At 34.6% G+C, this 21398-nt stretch overlaps 2 protein-coding genes across 3 annotated transcripts; both read left to right on the forward strand.

Moving 5' to 3' along the window:
• The first annotated feature begins 7229 nt into the window (after positions 1–7229).
• LOC110705713 (glutamine--fructose-6-phosphate aminotransferase [isomerizing] 2-like) lies at positions 7230–14116 on the forward strand. 2 transcript variants are annotated; one of them, XM_021883628.1, is made up of 11 exons: positions 7230–7709; positions 8494–8666; positions 9073–9184; positions 9648–9790; positions 11057–11218; positions 11668–12028; positions 12112–12362; positions 12453–12567; positions 12743–12998; positions 13133–13301; positions 13695–14116. In XM_021883628.1, exons 1-11 carry the CDS (start codon positions 7481–7483, stop codon positions 13776–13778), a joined length of 2055 nt encoding a protein of 684 aa, XP_021739320.1. In that variant the 5' UTR covers positions 7230–7480; the 3' UTR covers positions 13779–14116. The 2 variants fall into 2 exon arrangements, with proteins under 2 accessions (XP_021739320.1, XP_021739319.1); XM_021883627.1 differs by having other exon boundaries at positions 7232–7709; positions 9645–9790.
• A 1731-nt stretch (positions 14117–15847) lies between these two features.
• On the forward strand, positions 15848–19294 carry LOC110705714 (pentatricopeptide repeat-containing protein At5g50390, chloroplastic-like). Its single transcript, XM_021883629.1, has 2 exons — positions 15848–16075; positions 16630–19294. The coding sequence occupies exon 2, from the start codon at positions 16672–16674 to the stop codon at positions 18772–18774; it is 2103 nt and encodes a 700-aa protein (XP_021739321.1). The 5' UTR covers positions 15848–16075; positions 16630–16671; the 3' UTR covers positions 18775–19294.
• Positions 19295–21398: the final 2104 nt, after the last annotated feature.

Genomic DNA, 21398 nt, shown 5'->3' on the forward strand with positions numbered 1-21398 from the left:
GTTAAGTTTGTTGAAAATGTGTTCCCATTTGCTACTCCCGAGGATGTAAATATTGAGCCCCATATGTTTGATTCGGGTCACGAAGTTCATGATGATTTTGTTGAATTTGAGGATTCTCAAATTGATGAGGGGATTCGTGGCAAAGTATGTGATAATGTGGGTGGCTCGGGGTTAGACCCGCAGGTGAATCCCGCGGGCGCGGGTTCGGCAGCCACTCCTACTGCCAGCCCGCAGGTCCAGCCCGCGGGCGCGGGGTCTTCATTTGTCCAGCAGCACGACGCTGCTGCCACTCCACAGCACGTGGAGCAGCCCGTGTTGCTGGACGATGTTGCTGCCACTCCACAGCCCGTGGAGCAGCCTCGTGATGACAGCAGTAGCGCAGGGGCAGCTGCTCCCTTGGGGCGCGGGTTCCGAGAAAAGTTTTTGAATGTTCGACATCGAGATTTTGTGACTCACTCCGTTTTTGCTAACAATCCGGCTCTCTCTACTCCGTCTTCCAACACTCCTTCAGGTACTCCGTATCCTTTAGCACATTATATAAATTGTGACAAGTTTTCCGTGAATTATTGTAAGTTTTTAGCAGCTATTGTTGGTGGTCATGATCCGAAATCTTTTAAAGAGGCCATGAAACATGAAGGTTGGAGGAAATATATGCAAGAGGAGATAAGAGCTTTGGAAGATAATGGTACATGGACCTTAGTGCATCTTCCCCCCGGTAAACGTGCACTAGGGAGTCAATGGGTGTTTAAGACAAAATATTTGTCTAATGGTGATATTGAGCGTTTCAAATCTCGGCTAGTTGTTTTTGGCAATCATGAGCAGGAAGGCATAGATTATGGTGAAACATTTGCTCCAGTTGCAAAGATGACTACGGTTCGAGCTTTTCTTGCAATTGCAGCATCCAAGAATTGGGAACTTCATCAAATGGATGTGCATAATGCTTTCTTGCATGGTGATCTAAATGAAGAGGTATACATGAAATTACCTCCCGGGTTTGAAAGTGAGGATCCTACTTTAGTGTGTCGCCTGGATAAGTCCTTGTATGGGTTGAAGCAAGCACCGAGGTGTTGGTTTGCAAAGTTAACTGCGGCTTTGAAAGGGTATGGTTTCATTCAATCTTACTCGGATTATTCCCTTTTTACGTGTACAAAAGGCACCGTTCAGATTAATGTCTTAGTATATGTTGATGATCTTATAATTTCTGGTAATCATTCCGCTGCATTAGTTGGTTTCAAGGCGTATCTGAGTGATTGTTTCAAAATGAAGGATCTAGGTCCTTTGAAATATTTTTTGGGCATAGAAGTTGCTCGTAGTGCTTCAGGTTTATTTTTGTGTCAACGAAAATATACGTTGGATATCATTTCTGAAGCAGGTTTGTTAGGGGAAAAGCCGAGTGGTTTTCCCATGGAGCAAAACCACAAGCTCGGTCGTGCCACAGGTGCGTTTCTTGAGGATCCGGAGGCATATCGTAGGTTGGTTGGTCGTTTGATTTATCTAGGGGTCACTAGACCTGATCTAGCATACTCCGTTCATATTTTGTCTCAATTTATGAAAGAGCCACGCATTGAGCATTGGGAAGCAGCTCTTAGAGTTGTTCGTTATTTGAAAGGCACCCCGGGTCAGGGTATTTTGTTGAGTGCTACTAGTTATCTTACTTTGGAAGGTTGGTGTGATGCAGATTGGGCGGCGTGTCCTCTTACCCGTCGTTCTATCACAGGTTGGTTGATATTTTTAGGCCATTCTCCTATCTCTTGGAAGACTAAAAAGCAACCAACAGTGGCGACTTCGTCTTGTGATGCCGAGTACAGGTCTATGTATGCAGCTACTTGTGAGCTCAAGTGGCTTAAGGGTTTGTTGCTAAGTTTGGGTGTCCATCATCCTAAGCCAATCAAGTTATTTTGTGACAGTCAATCTGCTTTGCACATTGCAAAGAATCCGGTCTTCCATGAAAGGACCAAACATATTGAAGTTGATTGTCACTTTGTGTGAGATGCAATTATAGACGGCTTAATTTCTCCATCGTATGTTCCTACGACTACTCAATTGGCCGACATATTCATGAAGGCTCTTGGGAAGTCTCAGTTTGATGGTGTTTTGTCCAAGTTGGGCACTTTTGATCCTAGTGCTCCAACTTGAGGGGGGGTATTGAGGATATATTTTAGGAAGATATATTTGTTTCTATCTTTTATATTGTTTCCTTATTTCTAGTAACCTAGTTAAGGTAACACTAGGAATAAGAGTTGTATATATATGTTTTACCCCGATTAATGAAGGTTAAGCCGTGTGTTTCCGTAATTCTACAAAAATGGAGAATTTTAAAAATGGTTTAGATAGATATATATTTAAATAAATACAGCTAATTAATCAATTTTTATGATTCAAAAGACAATTTTAAGTCGTTTGAATTCAAAGGGAGTAAATATGTAAAAGAACGTTTTTAGGGATATAAATGTTCACGCACTATTCATAAGAGTTTTTTTAAAAACTTTTTATAAAGTGAGATAAATATCCAAGCGAGTTTTTTTTAAAAGCTTTTTATAAGGTAGAGAAAAGGATATTAACATTGACAAATTTTTTATTTATTTATTTTTTTTTTTCACAAGATCATTGACAATAAACTAATTGTTTGATTTGTTTCAATTGAAAATCATATTATTGATACTTCAATATGACAACGTTTCTTTTAATAATGTGTGTAGGATAAATTTGAGTGGGAAAGCTTGATTTAGTGGACCACACTATAGTGTAGTTTACACCTTATAAATATAATATGACAACTAATGAGCTTAAGTTTTCAGCAAAATTAAAGTAATAATAATTTTGTTACTTTTTCATCAATAATGCAAATTTCCATCAAACAATATGAACACTTTTTTTTTTGGTGAGACAATATATGAACATGTGTTTACTCATATGAACATATTTAAGACATTATATAAACCTTTTTTTTTTTTTTTTGTTTGTATGCACATCAGGTCATCAACACATTTTTTTTTTTTGGTGTTCTACCCAGGTCAACAACACATGTGTTTACAAACAATTTAAAATAAATTAAAACTCCCTAACAAACGGTTTCTTTATACAGAGTAATAGTATTCATAATTTTTTTTATTTTTATTTTTTATTGTTGACATATTCATAATTGCATACAAGTACTTGCTACGCCTACCATTATATGAAATACTTCGTATTAACACCAACACCATAATGTCAATTCACAAGTCATATAGTTAATACGGAGTAAACAACGGAGTACGAGTAGTAGATTTGTATTCAGTATGTATTTAATTATTTTTAAACATCATACTACATACAACTTCTTCTTATTATATATTTTATATGCAAATGTATTGACTTGTTATACATAAAAGTCAATGATTTTCATATAAAACTACTTGTATAATATATTATCGAATATAAAATAATAATAAAATAAAATTCATTATTTAATCATTTCCTCTCTATATAAGTAGTCAAATCCGACTTAACCCCAAAACCCAAATCCCAAAATAAAGTTGATACAAAACTAAAGAGAGAAATTAAGATAAAAAAATAAATAAATAAAAAATGTGTGGGATATTTGGGTACATAAACTACAATGTTAATAGGAAGAGTAGGGATGTCAATGGGGCGGGGCAGGGCAGATGTTAGCCTTCCCATCCCCACCTAATATTTTCATCCCCATTCCCGCGGCGGGTTCAATTTTCATCCTCATCCCCGCCTCACCGGGTACAACTCCAAAACCATCCCTGCCCCACCCCCACTTGGATATCCATCCCCACCTAACCCCCACCAAAGACCCGCCTAATCCCCACCCAAAATCCACCTAATATCCGTATCTCAAAATACACAATCTTACATAATTAATACGAATTATACATAAAACATTTTATACACATTTTTGTGTTATAATATAAGTGTCGTACAAAGTATTATAATTAATATTGTATTTCATGTAATTATTTTATAAATAGAATATAAGTATGTAATTTTGTTTTAAAAGATATATAGATGTGGGTATGAGGTGGGGATGGGGCGGGTACGAAGTGGGGCGGGTGGGGCAGGGCGGGGATGGGGCGGGTACAACTTAAAATCCACCCCCGCCCCATTACCCATGGCGAGTATGGTTTTTATCCCCATTCCCACCCCACCACCCGCCAAACCGAGACCCATCCCCGCCCCATTGGGGCGGAGATGGGGTGGGTCTCCTACTTGACCCGCCCCATTGACATCCCTAAGGAAGAGGTCTTACATTCTTCAACTTCTTTTGAATGCTCTGCGTCGTTTGGAATATCGTGGTTATGATTCAGCTGGCCTTTCCTTTGATTCTTCTTCATCTCTTCAACATTATAATTCTAATAAAAATGGAGGCATATTAATAAGTTCTTGTCTTAATCCTTTCCCATTAGTTTTTCGCAATCAAGGCAATGTTGATGCACTCGTTAAATCCGTTTATGAAGGTATTATCATTTTTCCTACCCATTTCGTTTTAATATATAATTGAAATTTGGATAAGTTATACGATAACTGATGATGACTTAAGCTCGAGTTATTGTATTGTTTATGATGCGAATTTGACTGCTTAAACTATATGTTTAAATCACAATAGCTTATATTTAATTAAGCTAGTCAATTTTTAAAATTCTAGGCTTAACTTGGCTAACAAGTTATAAAAATAATACTCGGTTGAATAGGTCAACTCCCTCGGTTTATGACTCTTTTTAGTCTTTTAGCTAGAAATTTTCAAGTTCCAGCTACAAAAATTCAAGTTCATGTTATACCATTTACATTATATTGATCAATGGTATTATTTTATTATTTAGATAAGTAATGTTTTAGTGCCATATAAGATATAATTGTACTTGCTAGTTGCTACGAGAACATATTACTAGTATATGTAGATCCATCCTACTAAGATTATCTCATATTTTATAGCTTTTATGGTCTATTTTCTTCAGCTTATTTTCAGTTCAGTTCAGTTTCCAATTTCCTTCACTCATAAAAAGTTCAGTTCACTTCAGTCTTCAGACCTTATACTTCGTAGTTTTATGAGCTAAGTTAAAAAGTGGCCGGTTATCCGGCCGGTATGGTCAATAATCCTAAGTTTTGGATTAAATTAGTTTTATTGATCATATGAATCAGAGTGGTTTAATTTAATCATGATATATTAAGTACTTGATTTAGGGCAGAGATCACATGGAATGGCGAAACTTAACCAACCAAAAGCTAAATAAACAATTCAAGTTCACATGATGCATGATTTCATGCACTAGCATTATTTATCTTATTAATTGTTAAGTACCACAGGATAGTGAAGTATTATACTCGTGTATTGCTCCACTAATACTATAACAATATATGGTCATCAATTATTTCCTGACTCTTATCTTGAAAAACAAACAAGATCATCAAATTCATCATCCATCCACCACCTTGATCGTGTTGTTTCTGTTTCTATCAATTTACTACAATATCTCAGTTTAGATTTTTTTAAAATCATATCTGGATTTAGATTTAGTTGTTGCAATACTAGTTTTTCACGTTAATAGTTTGAATCATTATTCAATTTACAATTAATGTGATAATTTTTTGAGAATGGGAAATTGAAGTATGAGTATATGTCAAAATAAAAATTCAAAGTTAATAATGAAGATGGTGAAAATTTTTGAGTATAAGTCAAAATGAGCAATTTCATAATTTACTCTTGTTCAAAGTCTTACCCATAATTCCATTAAGCTAAGAAAAGCTAAAATTTATTTATGACCGGCCATATTAATTGTTCAATGTACACTAATTACACTACTGGATAAGACTTGATTTTTTTTTTTTTTTTTTGAATAAAACGGATGGGCAATAATATTAATTAAATCAAGTTACATCAAGATCCGCAATAGCCACAACACCATGCGGATAAGACTTGAATTTGAAACTTTTGCAATTTGATTAGGGGGTGCTTTTCATACGTCCACTCAATTTCAGATATTTGGCCATTTCAGAATAATTGACATATTACCATAAATTTAAAAGAATATCACTATCATTAAATGTATTTACCTTGCTTACCATGATCTTTTAGCCTTCTAGGCCTCTCAAACTCTTACGTGTCTCATTTTAATCAGAAACGATTCCCCTTTATGATTTAACAATGTACTTCGTAATAAAAGTACCCAAATTCGGATTAGATTTGATTAGTCGGAAACTCATGACTTATTAAATGATATGGATCAAAGCACGGAAAGGGATATTAGCAATTAGGGTAAACCTAATCCAATAAAGATGTGATCTTTTCGACTAAAACAAGAAGAAAAGCAACGTAAATTTTAGCAACGTTGACTCGAACTAACTCACATTTTTCATATTTTCTTAAACTCAATCAATCTCTCTATTCTCATTAATAAAACAAATATTTATAGGCATAAAATCCCATGCCTTATAGGATAAACAAATCTAAAAAATAAAATTAAATCCGAACACTCTAACAATATCTTCTAACAAGATAAATCTAATCTATCTAATATATATATATATAAAGGGGAGTTTTTTCCCGAGTTTTTAGAGAGCAATGTAGAATTTAATTTTCTTAGCGCACCACGTAAGACTATAAATAGTTGTAGCCAATCAAATAAGAGATTATTATTTTCTTTTTGAATTAAATAATTCAAATGCCATGTAAGAAAAATTGGCGAATGTGATTTTTTAATTTAATTTAATTAAATATAAAATATTATATTTTGATATTAGGAATTTTATTTAAATATGTAACAAATTTTAGCACATAAATAAAAGAAAAAATGTTTTAAAAAATTCAAACAAACCGTGCATCGCACGGACTTTGTCACCTATATTTAATTTTAATTTCTTTTAGAATTAAATAATTCAAATGTCACATAAGCAAAATTGGCCAATGAGATTTTTAATTTTAAATTAATTAAATATTATCTTTTAATTTTAGGAATTTTATCTAAATATATAATAAATTTTAGCTCATAAATACAAAAAAAAAAAAAAAAAAAAATCAAACAAATCGTGCACATGAGTTTCTTCTAGTATTATCCTAAGTAAATCATATGAATACGATAAAATAAATCCTAAAGAAAATAAATCAAGAATCTTAAATTATTAATACTTGATTCGCATCATTAAATCACTGTAAATCTATAATTCTATAAAGAGTATGAAATCTAAACCGTCTAATTCATGGGTCCATGTCAATTACATATCCATGCTACATACCAAGTTTGAACATTTTTAGTAAGCCAAATTCATATTCCATTCCCTTAGAATTTTCCCAATCTATAAACCTCAAAAATCAGTTAAAATTCCCAGGAAATTACTGTTCATATTATAGTCAAAAAGTCAAAATTGACATCCCTTCTTCTTCTTCTTCATTCCTTTCTCTCTCCTCTGTATACAAATATCCTTCGATCTCCGACCAATTCCTTGATAAGAGAACCGGAATTCACGAACAAATCAAAGAATAATGTGTGGGATCTTTGCATATTTGAACTTCAATGTTAACAGAGAAAGACGTTACATTGTTGAAGTTCTCTTCAACGGATTACGGCGTTTGGAGTATCGAGGTTATGATTCCGCCGGGATTTCAATTGATTCTTCTCTTTCTTCTGACATTTCATCAACTCTCTCTCCTTCTCCCCTCGTTTTTCGTCAAGAGGGCAACATTGAATCCCTCGTTAAATCCGTCTATCAAGGTTAAATTTTTCACATTTTTCTACTGTTCTGAATTCTGGGTTTTTCTGGGTTTGAGGATTTTTCTGGGAATTTCATTTGTTTTGGGTGTTTTGAATTGTGGGAATTTCTGGGTTTGATTGAATTTCATCAGTTTCTACTCTTGAGTATTAGTGTAACGTTTTTTTTTTTTTTATGGGATTTTATTTTTTAAAAATTCTATAGATCATGATCAGGAATTTAGATCATAAAATTATGAATTCAATTGGGTTGTTTGGGGTTTTAGTGGTTTATGATCTTTTAGAATGTTTAAGTTTATTGTATGACAATTATGATGGTTGTTTTAGCAATTGAATCTTGTTATGATCATATGCTGCTGTTCTGTGCAGTGTGCTTTATTATATGGTGCTGAAAATGCAAGTATTAGGGTATATTGAAATTGTTGCTTTAATCATGTGATTCTACACAATGCAATAGTACACAATAGATGCTACAAGCTTATTAATTAAGTCCATTGCGTTTCTATTGGTGCTTCCGGTTTCGGTTTGCAACATCTTTACTGGAGTGTTAATAACTAATGAACATGCACGTCTTACTCCGGTCAGGATGTGAACTTTTAACATAGCGGGGCTACTGATGCTGTTGTTTATTGTGTGTGGGAAAGAACCTCATGACTAAAGAGCCTCATGGGGTTTGGGGATGAGGGTGTGGGGCATTAAGAATTATGAGCTGAGCGGGATCATGTAATAATTCGATGAAATATGCATATTGTAAATTTGTAACTGATAGTAGATTTGCTTGTTACAGAGGTTGCAGCCACAGAGTTGAACCTAGAGGAGTCATTTTCTGTTCATGCTGGAATTGCCCACACTCGATGGGCAACTCATGGCGAGCCTGCACCAAGAAATAGTCATCCACAGACCTCTGGTCCTGAAAATGAGTTTGTGGTTGTTCATAATGGGGTTATTACTAATTATGAGGTTTGTTTGAATTTTTTCTCAAGGGTCCTCTTTGTACTTTACCATTGATTTTAAAATTGCAAATATTTTATGCTTCGTTTTACATATGCTTCATGCTTTATATAAGCTATCACCTCATGTTCATAAAGTTTTGCCAAGCTCAACATTTAGCTTATTAAAGTTTCTTTACCGCCTTTAAATGTCTGAAAATGGATCAACAATGCCAATAGCTTAATCTTTTTTGCGGGGAAATTCCATACAGTCGACAATAATTACTACAGAGGCTATTTTTTTGTGACCTTGTTAGGGATTGATATAAGCTAATTTTATTTTATAAGAAACGTGTAAAAGTAACTATCTGTTTGGTAGGTTTAGTTGTTTCTTCTTGTTACCAATGCTTACTGACTGCTTTCCTTTGCATGTTTAGGTATTGAAAGAAACTCTAGTTCGACATGGTTTTACATTCGAATCTGATACTGATACTGAAGTAATACCGAAGCTTGCTAAGTATGTTTATGACAAAGCAAATGAAGGAGAAGGTATTTATTTCTTTTTAGGTTGATGATGGTATGGTGATGCTATACTCGCCACTGTTTTAATTTCATTTCAATATGATAGAGTTATTCCCAGCCTTATAATTTGAGACTCTTGATAATGAATTGTATTTGAATGTTCTTACTTCATAGGATTGATTTATCATAACTTTCTTCTTTTCCATTATTTTGGGCATGGAGATGTTGCTAACAGAATGGGGTGAAATCAGGGAGGCCATGCATAAAATATCAATATCTTTTAGAAACTATGCATCTCTTAATTGTGTGATTTTTAATCATCCTTCCTTTTCACTTCTTCCCCGTTTCTGGTAAATAGATGATTTAAATCTTAGACTATGATCCCCTTAAATTTTTAAAAAAAAGTTATATACTTAAATTTGAGGCATTAAGTTTTTCTAATAAACTAATGACTTGAAGTTATCATATTCCATTTTTCGTTTCGCAGCAGAGAACAAAATCTCATTCAGTGATGTTGTCCTTGAGGTTATGCGGCATCTTGATGGTGCTTATGCACTAATATTTAAAAGCAGACATTATCCAAATGAGTTGATTGCTTGCAAACGTGGTGGCCCATTGCTTATTGGTGTTAAAGTAAGTTAAAAATGCAATTTTGTTGTGTTTAACGGTTTGACTTTACCAATTTCTACACATGTTTAACCAAGTTCTACACATGTCTCTGTGTTGTTAATGTCATGGAGCAATTGACCATATAGATTCCCAATATCGTGCGTTATGGTAAGTATAAGAGGCAAGTGTGTCTGCAATATTTTGCAGATTTTTGTCGTCGTTGATACTAAGAAAATCATGAGAATGCCATGGGGAATTAATTGAGCGCAGAGATCATATAAGGATATAACTCATACACTTAAGTATTTTTTGAAGTAATAAATACTACTACCAAGATTTTTTATTACGAATTATAGGCTTGGTATAACTTACCTAAAAAGGGTATGATTTATTAAGGATTTAGACCAGTTAGAAGATTGGAAATCTAAGGGAATCAAGGATACCATTCCCCTTGATTTATTAATCAATAAAAAACTGGCATTTTCATCCCCAGCTCCCCACTTTTAAGTTTTAAATAGATGATGATCTTGTTTGATGTTTGATGAGCTTCATGTTTTATATTTTGAATTGCTTATAATGTCCTGTCATTTGTTGTCTTGACATCGGAGTCCACCATGCTCTATAATCATATCTTCTACCTTATATCTTGAAGTTTGAATTCAGTAAGAAGTCTTATTATTAAAATTAATAAAATTATAAATACAAGGTAGTAGGCTTTGCTTCTCTATTATGGAAGTTGTGCTGGAAGTTTTACCGTTTCAAACAGATACTATGCATTGTGAACGAATTTCATGGTTTCCATTTGCCAACTTGCAATATTATATTTACTGTCTGGCAGATAGACGTTTTGGCTTCACTTGAAAATTTGGTCTTCCATATCTACGTGTCCTAGGAAATTAGTTTGACATGAGTGACGATTAGTGCCAGACTTCTTCTGGTGTATGGAAATTGCTCTATCAGTATTTTAAAAAACCCCTCTTGCTGCTTTGTGAAGGTTTCCAATTGCAAGTTTGTATGCATACTTGCTTCAGCTTCATTTTTTTTCGATGTCGCTGGCTATTTGTTTGGGGTTTATTGTTACTCTCACAACAATCTCTGTATGTAACCATTGTTGGTGGAGTGTCAAATTTGAACCCATAAATTTTATTTTATTTGATAAGGACTTTTAATCATGTTGGGAGTTATTCAGCCTATCTTTTGGTAGGTAGAATCAGTGATTGCGTAGATTTGTGGATTTTCTTTGATAATTTCTCCTGATGCTACAATTATCTGCGATTAACACTTATTCAGGAACTAACAGAAGATGTGAGTGCTGGAGCATCATTTCCTGACTTCAAAATTTTGAGGAATGGGCAGCCAAAAGAACTTTTTATCTCAAGTGATCCTAATGCTCTTGTTGAGCACACAAAGAAGGTTTTGGTTATTGAGGATGGTGAAGTAGTTCATATAAAGGTAATTCTGTGGTTATTTTATATGATGTTCAAGTGCTATATAGTTACTAGGGAAAGCATGCGTTTTCACCACTTTAAGTGTCTAGTGCTAGAGCTTTCTCGAATTCTCGGTCATTTTGAAATTTTGAACTTGATTATCCGTTTGAAATGCCCTAATGAACATCTCAAGGAAAGAGGACCTTGAAGGGTCTAGATAATGTGCATGTTGTTAGAGGACATCTCTGGTAATGAAGAAATACTTTCAAGAGGTCCAAGATAATGATTTTTTCTGTCTTTCAGCTTCATGAACAAAGTTTGGACCTCTATAATGTATGTCTAGGCAGGGGATGTAGACAAAGAAGTCATTAACATTTCTTAATCTTGATTGAACATTGATTCTTTTATTTGGCAATGGTTAATTTTTGGCTCAGTGAATTGGTTCAAGATAAAGTTAAATATGTATTGTTTCAGGATGGAGGGGTGACAATTCTCAAATTTGAAAATGAGAAAGGGAAGAGTAGTGGCACTCTCTGTCGACCTTCTTCTGTGCAACGGGCGCTTTCCATTCTTGAGATGGAAGTTGAACAAATAAACAAAGGAAAATATGAACATTATATGCAAAAAGAGATTCATGAACAACCAGAGTCCTTGAGAACAACAATGAGGGGAAGACTTATTCGTGGAGGTTCTTGCAAAGCGAAGTCTGTACTGTTGGGTGGAATCAAAGATCATTTAAAAACTATCAGGAGAAGTAGGCGTATCCTTTTTATTGGATGTGGTACAAGTTACAATGCCGCTCTAGCCGCAAGGCCCATTTTAGAAGAACTTTCTGGTTTGTGTATATGGTGCTTTGTGCATTTAGTTACTCCTCTGAACTGTTTTATCAATCTGTGACCATACCTCTTTGTTTCTCAGGGATTCCTGTTACAATGGAAATTGCTAGTGATCTGGTTGATAGGCAGGGGCCAATATATAGGGAAGATACAGCTGTCTTTGTCAGCCAGTCTGGTGAAACTGCCGATACCTTGCAAGCCCTGGAATACGCGTTAGAAAATGGGGCACTATGTGTTGGTATAACAAATACAGTTGGCAGTGCAATTGCGAGAAACACACATTGTGGTGTGCATATAAATGCTGGTGCTGAAATTGGTGTGGCAAGTACTAAGGTATTTTCATGTCTCTACTATCTGATTTCAGCAAGTAGTTGCTCTGTTTTCTTCTTTGCATCTGATTGCCAAAGTTATCATGATGAGCAGGCGTATACAAGTCAAATTGCTGTGATGGCTATGTTAGCTCTAGCTATTGCTGATGACACAATCTCTAATCAAGGCAGAAGAGAAGCTATTATCGAAGGTTTATATGAATTGCCAAGTACGTTATAATTCCTCTCTCTATTAAAATGATTCTTTTGTGAGTCTTTTGGGAAGTTTCCCTATCACTTGTCAGTGCTGTCATCAGCAGAATCCATCCTGATTTGTTTCTTTTACCACATTTACTACCTGTTCACCATGTATTATTGTGTAAAAGTTTTTTTTGTGTATTGCAGGTCGGGTAAAAGAGGTACTTCAACTAGACCAAGAAATGGAGGAGCTTGCTCAACTACTTATTCATGAGCAGTCTCTCCTTGTTTTTGGAAGAGGTTACAACTATGCAACAGCTTTAGAAGGTGCTTTGAAAGTAAAGGAGGTCTCTCTGATGCACAGTGAAGGAATGCTTGCTGGGGAAATGAAGCATGGTCCTTTGGCTCTTGTTGACGAAAACCTTCCTATTGTTGTGATTGCTACTCGTGATGCTTGCTTCAGGTTAGTCTTCAAGCTTTTCAAAAGATAGGTTACCAACTGAATTCCTATCCCTCCCCCCCCCCCCTTCTCTCTCTTTTTGTGCTACGGTGCTGAAGTTCTATAATATATTCTGTTGGTCGAATATCTTCCTACAGCAAGCAACAGTCAGTAATCCAGCAACTTCATGCTCGCAAAGGTCGTCTGATCGTGTTGTGCTCCAAAGGTGATGCAGCAGCTGTCTCCCTAGGTGGCTCATGTCGTGTAATTGAAGTTCCTCAGGTTTCAGATTGCCTTCAGCCTGTGATCAACATCATTCCATTACAGGTATGTAAATGGATCATTTGACTTTGAGTGAATAGTTGTGAAATTTGAGTATAATTTAATAAGGATTGCCTAGCCTGAAAGTCATTACTTTCTTGAATTAATACCGCTCTATACAACAACTCCTCTCCGCCCATCCCTTCTCCCAGGGTGTGGTTTTATCATCTTTGTATCCCACGTGTATATACCATTCTTATTAATATATATAGTGTAATTGACATCGAATGCTTTCTTTGGAAATTGTGGTTCTACAGTATTTGAAATGTATAGCTAGTTCAAACATACTAGCCAGGATCATGATAAAATGTTTTCTGAAATTGTTTTGTTTGTTACAATCTTATTGAACTTGAGAATGTTTAATAATTTTGTTGACACTATATTGTATCTTCCTTGCAGCTGTTAGCTTATCACCTGACAGTGTTACGAGGCTTTAATGTTGATCAACCTCGAAATTTGGCAAAAAGTGTGACAACGCAGTAGTTAGAATTTGTATAGAAAGTGGCTCCAATATGTTCCTTGTTTAGTGAATGTTTAGAGTCTTTCCTGACAGTGACCATGTAAGTTCTGTTCTGATGCACTATAATATGTTAGCTTGAATGTAAAATCTGAGAATATGTTTTTCCCAATGTTGTCTGTATTCTTTCCAACTCTCATTTCTAAGGTTAAGTAGCTTAAGTTGGTTCTCAGCAGTGTACATGTGTGACTTTTCCTGTGTGAGAACTGGATAACATAGTTTCATTAGTTTGTTCTTGTCATCTGATATCTTTTGGGCATTTTCTTATTTTATGAAATTCTTCTAGATTTTTCATTCCAGGTTAGTGCAAGATGTTTCGTCGTCCGCATCTTCAAGGCTTTTTTTTTAACAAACTAATCATGTTCTTCACAGCATCAAATGTAATGAATGATTGTTATCAAGAGTATTAATTGTTCTCCTTTATAATCCTTGTATAGTGATTGAATCTTACATATATCCCATACGGCCATACCCCTACAACCATCAAGCAATCTTTCCTGATCACTTTCAAATTGAATCCAATTATCCATAGTGAAATGGAGATAGAAAGGTATTTACTATTTTCGGTGGTGGGTTTTTGAACAATTTAACTTCCTTTGAGATAAAACACTGAATTGGTTTCAATAATTTCTTTTATGAAAAAAAAATTACTTTATGAATAGCCATGATCAGGGATTGGGATGAAAAAAAAAATTATTTTCTCGAATAGGCATGATTAGGGGATTGAGATGGAAGAGATGTATGGTTTTTCTATTTAAAAAATATTTTCTTGAATTGACATGATTTTGGGATTGGGATGGAAAGAATGTATGATTTTTATTTTATTTATTTTTATAATTAAGCAAGATAGACTACACAAAAGAGAAAAGACCATTGAAGAGCTGTATGATAAATTATTGTTAAATATGGTGTTCTGGCAAATGCAACATACTCCTGCAGTCTTACTAGCTGTGCACGAACCGAAATCAAGAGCATCTTCATTACCTTAATGACACAAAACTCGTTTCTTCGATCATACCTTCTAACAGAATCTGGTCTGACAAATTCTCAAAACAGAATGAAGTGGTAATGACAGTAGCTTTACGAGTTCTGGTAAGCTGTATGTGACAGAACGATGGATTGATATGTCTTATGAGTTAACACAGTTTTTGCAACGATTTCGTGTATATGCACAAGATCTGGCATTTTTATAGCTTGAGCGTATTTGATTCGTTACATCAGTAAGTAACTAGCAAGACTTAGTACAATAACGAGAAAATGTCAAAAGATTGATGATTCTTACCAAAAACTTCTTATCATAACAATTTGTTGCAAGTATTTGTTTATGTAAGGATTAAATATCTAAGGTAAGCCAACTTCTAACCTCTAAGCAACAAACTTGCCATGCATCTATACTACCACACCAAGAACTTATGCTTCTTAGTTATTCCATGCTCCCATCCAGGGCCCAGGGGTGACGCCATTCGCGGGGCTGGCGGAGACCTTCCCCCCACCCCAAACACACACACTTAACTCCAAAGCCACAACTATTATCATAATTGGCTGCTAGGGTTGTTCATATTGCACTTTGATAAATTCGGTTCAAGAATTGAAAATTGTGATATGCTTATGATCATGTTAGGAATGAATTCTAATCGTTGATATCTTTTGAAATTTAAGGGTTTATAATTTATATTATACGCCTGTCATTAATCATTCACCTATATGGAGTATGGGCTATGTTTTGTTACATTAACTAGTACTTGTAGAGTTGTAGTCTTGTAGACTCTCATACATTGTACTCATACTTCCTCTTTCTTTTAAGTTTAGCTGTATCACTTTTTTAAACATAAAGTTTTAAATTTGTTGCATTATTTTCCTTATTAGTTAAATAAATTCACAATCTATCTTCTATCCCACGAGTCCATTCTTTTATTCTCTCTATAACAGTCATCTCTAAAAAATTCTTTAAGAGTCTGCAATTTGCAAAGTGATGCAACTTAAAGCAACTTAAAACACGAACAAAATACGGAATACATTTTTTTTTTTTTTTTTTTTTTTTTTTTTTGGGTATACGAAAGACAAAACGGTTGCTCAACTAATTTCCTCCAAAGTACTAGTAGAGAATAAATTAAAGTTAGCATAGGAATCACCGAAGATTTGGGATGCTGCTGACTAGAAATTTATTTCTCTTTTTCTCTCTCTCCTCCATTGAAGCCCAACTCTGAATTCTCCATTGAAGCAGTTTCTAAGCTTTCTCACCTCCATTGAACCAGCTTTTGTGGTAAGATTTTATGAATTATCGAATATTAATTTCACAATCTAGGGTTTTGTTTCACACTGTCGTTAATTTTGATTTTCAGTATAATCAATTTAGGGCTCTTCTAAGCTGGATTATTGAATCATTGTTATACTCCGTAGTATTTACTCAAGTTATGAAAGATTATAACAAGATAAGAGGTTAATTAGTAAAATATTGATTTGATTTTGATTTTTAGTTAATTAAAGAAATTTATGCTCAATTTTATGTTATTTTCTCTTTATTATCACTACTTTCATTGAATGTACCTAATTGTGCAATTGAATTTAGATTTTTTAGGTTTGGCATTGTGTTCTTCTAATTTGATTGAGAATTCGTGGTACAAATCGAATAAATCAGCAAATTTCTACGAATTTTGAATCTGAGAAATGATGATTTTGTTCTGTAGAATGCGAATTAGATAGTAGCTTGAGTAATGTAGTGTGTTGTGAACTTGTGATAGTCATTTTTTGAGTTGCATTTGGTAAATCTTAAGTTATGATATTGTGCTAGTTTTTGACAAAAGTATATTTCTCCAGAAATTTTTGCTTGCTCATTGAATTGGTTGTGAAGAGAATGCAATGGAGCTTCCATTGTCGCGATATCAGAATATATCCTTAGGACAGATCCTAGATAGTTCTTCTTCATCAGCTTTTGATTCCAAAGCCTTTTTCTTTTCCGGTTCTCAATTATATTGGACTAACGGTAGAAAACGAAGCACATCCTTTTCTCCATTACGGTGCTCTTTGGTGAAGCAGACTTTACGCCCCAAACCCAATTATAAACCTTCAAAACCCCATGAAGATACTGAAGAAAAGACCAACATTAAGCATACAAAGGAAAATAAATTTTCTTTTGGTCTATGTGATCAAATAGAGAAATTAGTTTTTAAACGACGGTATCAAGAAGCTCTTGAGCTGTTTGATTTTTTGGAGATTGAGGATGGTCATGGAGTCACTAGTAGCACTTATGATAGCTTGGTGAATGCATGCATTGGAGCAAAATCAATTAAAGGGGTAAAAAGGGTAACTAATCACATGTTTAATAATGGGTTTGTCCCAGATCAATATATGAGCAATAGGGTGTTGTTGATGCATGTGAGATGTAATATGTTAATGGACGCACGTATACTTTTTGACGAAATGCCTCAGAGAAACTTGGTTTCGTGGAATATAATGATTGCCGGGTTAGTGGATGTAGGAGATTATGTTGAGGCTTATCGATTGTTTCTTACGATGTGGTCAGAATATTCTGAGGCTGACTCACGAACTTTTGCTACTATGATTCGGGCAACTGCAGGTTTGGGGTTGTTATATCCGGGAAGACAATTGCATTCATGTGTATTGAAAATGGGTGTTAGTGATGATATTTTTGTAGCTTGTGCATTGATTGATATGTATAGTAAGTGTGGGAGCATTGAGGATGCTCAATTTGTCTTTGATGCAATGCCACAAAAGACTACTGTTGGGTGGAACACGATTATTGCAGGCTATGCACTTCATGGTTATAGTGAGGAAGCTTTAAGTTTGTATTATGAAATGCAAGATGCTAATGTTCCTATGGACCATTTTACATTTTCGATTGTTGTAAGGATATGCGCTAGGCTGGGGTCACTTGAACATGCAAAACAAGCTCATGCAAGTTTAGTTCGTCATGGATTTAGCTTAGATACAGTAGCTAATACAACCCTTATAGACTTGTATAGCAAATGGGGGAGGATAGAAGATGCTCGAAATGTTTTTGATAGAATGCCCTGCAAAAACCTCATATCATGGAATGCTCTAATTGCTGGATATGCCAATCATGGTAGAGGAGAAGATGCAGTTGAGTTGTTTGACAAAATGCTTTGTGAAGGAATGAGACCTAACCATGTTACATTTCTTGCTGTTTTATCTGCATGCAGTAATTTAGGCTTGTCAGATCGTGGGTGGGATATTTTTTACTCAATGGACAGCATACATAACATCAATCCAAGGGCAATGCATTATGCATGTATGATAGAGCTATTAGGCCGGGAGGGGCTCTTGGATGAAGCTTTGGCTTTGATAAGAAATGCACCCTTTGAGCCCACAATGAATATGTGGGCGGCGTTGCTAACTGCTTGCAGGATCCACAAGAACTTAGAGCTTGGGGTTTTTGCTGCGGAGAAACTTTATGGAATGGGACCAGAAAAGCTTAGCAACTATATTGTTCTTTTGAATATATACAACAACATGGGGAAGATGGAGGAAGCTGCTTCTGTCATTCATAACTTAAAGCAAAAAGGTTTAAGATTACTACCGTCGTGTACTTGGATTGAAATAAAGAAACAGTCACATGCGTTTTGTTCTGGTGATAAGTCACATGCTCAGACAAAGGAGATATACCAGTATTTGGATGGTTTGCTTGTGGAGATCTCGAAACATGGGTATGTTCCTGAAAATAGATATTTGCTTCCAGACGTAGATGAGAAAGAAGAGCATATGCTTTTGTACCATAGTGAAAAGTTGGCTGTGACTTTTGGGCTTATGAATACTCCTGATTATGTCCCACTTCAACTTGTTCAGAGCCATCGGATATGCCACGATTGTCATAATGCACTTAAGCTGATATCAAAAGTCAAAGATCGTGAGATTGTTGTGAGAGACGCTAGCAAATTTCACCATTTTAAGAATGGTAGTTGCTCGTGTGGGGATTATTGGTAAATACGTTATACGTATACTCCCTCTTTTGGAGGACTGTAATTTGTATCACTTCATTTTTTATATTGTTTCACATCATAATATTATTATGAATCAATAATCATAATTTTAGGCATTTAGAGAAAATTAGCACTATAGTTTTGGTAGCTATACTTTTAGCTTATATTTTCGGATGTCAACAATAATGTAGCACTACAGAGTATGATTTTTTATTTATATAATGGAGTTCTTGATCTTAGTTCTTTCTGAAGCTCTGTTTCAAATTTGATTCTTTTTTATAGGATATAGGTTTAGGTGAATGGCCGTTTGGTTACTATTGGATTCATATGCAGTTTCTTCAAGATTCTAGACGCAACTAGATTACTTTCTTTATTTAATTTAGCACATATGCTTTACTTATAATTTTGAGTGATAATATAACTTGGAACTGTACTGAAAATCTCCAACTGAGAAGAGGAGATTGATGATTGTCAGGAACTTCCTGTTGTACAAAGTACTTAATTGCATTTATATGCTCCTTAACACTGTAGACAGAATCTTACCGTGTATCATTTGTTATAAATTTTCCTGTTGATTTTATTGATACTTAGTTGCAATTTTGTATATTGAAAAGTGAATTTGATCTTTGTTGGATTGGTTAATGATAACATAGTTATTATTTTTAATGTATATTTTGAAGTCATTATGAATTTCAGATGATTGTGCAACATTCACATTGGAGGGCTTACAAAAAAGATGACCAGATACTGTTATTGCTTATCAAGGTACTTCTGGTTTGTCACTACTTAGGTTATGTTTCAATTTAGTGTACACATCTATACTTATAGACTGAGTAGAAATCCACATTTGTTGCTTTTGGATTTTGTATCCATTGATGCTTTTAAAGTTCAGTTGATGATTGTTCATCACCAGACTTTACTCTTCCCAAAACTTGCTCTCTCATTTTGGTTCAGCGTGCTTATCTTATACAGTACATTGGATAGCATGAGTTTCAGTGTCTTTCCTTTAGCACACACAGAGTACTTGTAATCTTCTGCTGGAAGTGTTCATAAAAGGAGACTTTGCTAGACGAAATAAATATCTGATCTAAATACTAAAATTCTATTGTTTAGAATTGGAAGTTATCTTATAACACTTCTCACTACCTCTTCTTTGAGACAGTGCTTTCATCTGGACACTGTAAATGCAGTTTCAGAACTGCAGAAAGCATATCTTGTTAGTTTCGCACTTTCATCTACCTCTCATGTTTTCTCACCATTTGTTGACAAAGCCTGTAAGTGCTTAGATGGTTTCTCCTTGTTTCAAGTTTGGCTCATTGTAGATACTGCGTAGCTGATAGGTCAAAATATAAGATTTTCTAGGTACATGAAGTTAGTAGTAATGTGGTATACATAGTTGGCAGTTTGGCATTAGTTTAAATGTCTTTTCTAATTACAAATGATTCTCTTTTACAGATTGGCTGGAGGTAGAGAACATAAAAGGAAGTCGTATTTGAAAAAAGGTAGTTTATACAGGGTAGATAACTTTTTTGTAAGTGCTGAATGTTGTGTTAGAATTTTTTTTGTTCTTCACACTGCTGATTTAATGAGGAATTTTGTGTTTCTTGAGTGGCCAAAGGCACCAAAATTACAAGAGATACTGAGAGAATGTCAAAACATACTGTCCCTTGGTGTCTTTAGCCATTAAATGAAGGTCTATGGTAAAGCATTGCCCTTGTTTAAATATCCTTACCATTTCCCAAGTGTAAGAAACCAAAGTTATCGGTCTAAAATGACCTCTCTCAATTCTCTTGTGGTTTCCCAAATTTCCTTTCCATATCTATCTCATCCTCTCTCTTCACTTAGAATTCCCTTCATCTCTTCTTCTCCCAGCTCTTGCACCTCTTCTCTGCAGGTATAGTGTCTTCAAATTTTCATTCTTTATTAAATTGATTTTCTCCTTGTGCTTTTATTGCTGTAGTTTCTGCAAGCTTAAAGATTTAAAAAAAAAGGTATTAACCGTGAATTATGGTGCAAATTTATGAATTGTACTTCACATTGAATTTCAATTTTGTGTACTGCCACTTCTCTCTCTCTTTTATAGTGTTTCTTGTGTATTACATTATCACTTCATTTAAAGGTTTATTGGTAATTGCTGTTGCTCTGGTCTGAATTCTTATATTCATTGTTCACAATTCATGATTTCAGTTCTAATTACTGCTACTAGTTTAAGCTCAGTTCTAATTTATGTAATCTTTGACAAATTTGCTAATTAGGTCTCTCTCCCCTACAATATGAGGCTTTGTAATTCTTTGTTGTGTTTATTTGTTCTATCTTTGAGTTTTTGAAACTACATGTTGCTACATAATGGCTTAGTTTATCATTATTTCAACAATTTTGATGTTATGTACTTTCAATTGCTCTGAGTTGTATATGTTATGTACTTTCAATTGCTCTGAGTTGTATACTTGTATGGAATGATGTTTCCAATTTTCAAAGTACTTTTTGATTTAAGGCATTATATGGAATTCATCTTGCAAGTTACAATGATTTATGCTCAAATCTATTTGAATTTTGGGAAGGTGCAGTTAATATGATTGATAGGAGATGGGTAGGCCCAAATGAAGAATGGAGTTTCCTGGTGATATC

The sequence above is a fragment of the Chenopodium quinoa genome, unplaced genomic scaffold (assembly GCF_001683475.1).
Source record: "Chenopodium quinoa cultivar QQ74 unplaced genomic scaffold, ASM168347v1, whole genome shotgun sequence".
Classification (NCBI taxonomy): domain Eukaryota; kingdom Viridiplantae; phylum Streptophyta; class Magnoliopsida; order Caryophyllales; family Amaranthaceae; genus Chenopodium; species Chenopodium quinoa.

What these genes read in the sequence shown, in the direction of transcription:
- LOC110705714 (XM_021883629.1), top strand. Translation starts at nt 16,672, where the DNA reads ATGGAGCTTCCATTGTCGCGATATCAGAATATATCCTTAGGACAGATC.
- LOC110705713 (XM_021883627.1), top strand. Translation starts at nt 7,481, where the DNA reads ATGTGTGGGATCTTTGCATATTTGAACTTCAATGTTAACAGAGAAAGA. An exon ending in CGTTAAATCCGTCTATCAAG is followed by an intron (nt 7,710 to 8,493) that starts GTTAAATTTTTC and finishes TGCTTGTTACAG; the next exon opens with AGGTTGCAGCCACAGAGTTG. An exon ending in CATTGCTTATTGGTGTTAAA is followed by an intron (nt 9,791 to 11,056) that starts GTAAGTTAAAAA and finishes ACACTTATTCAG; the next exon opens with GAACTAACAGAAGATGTGAG.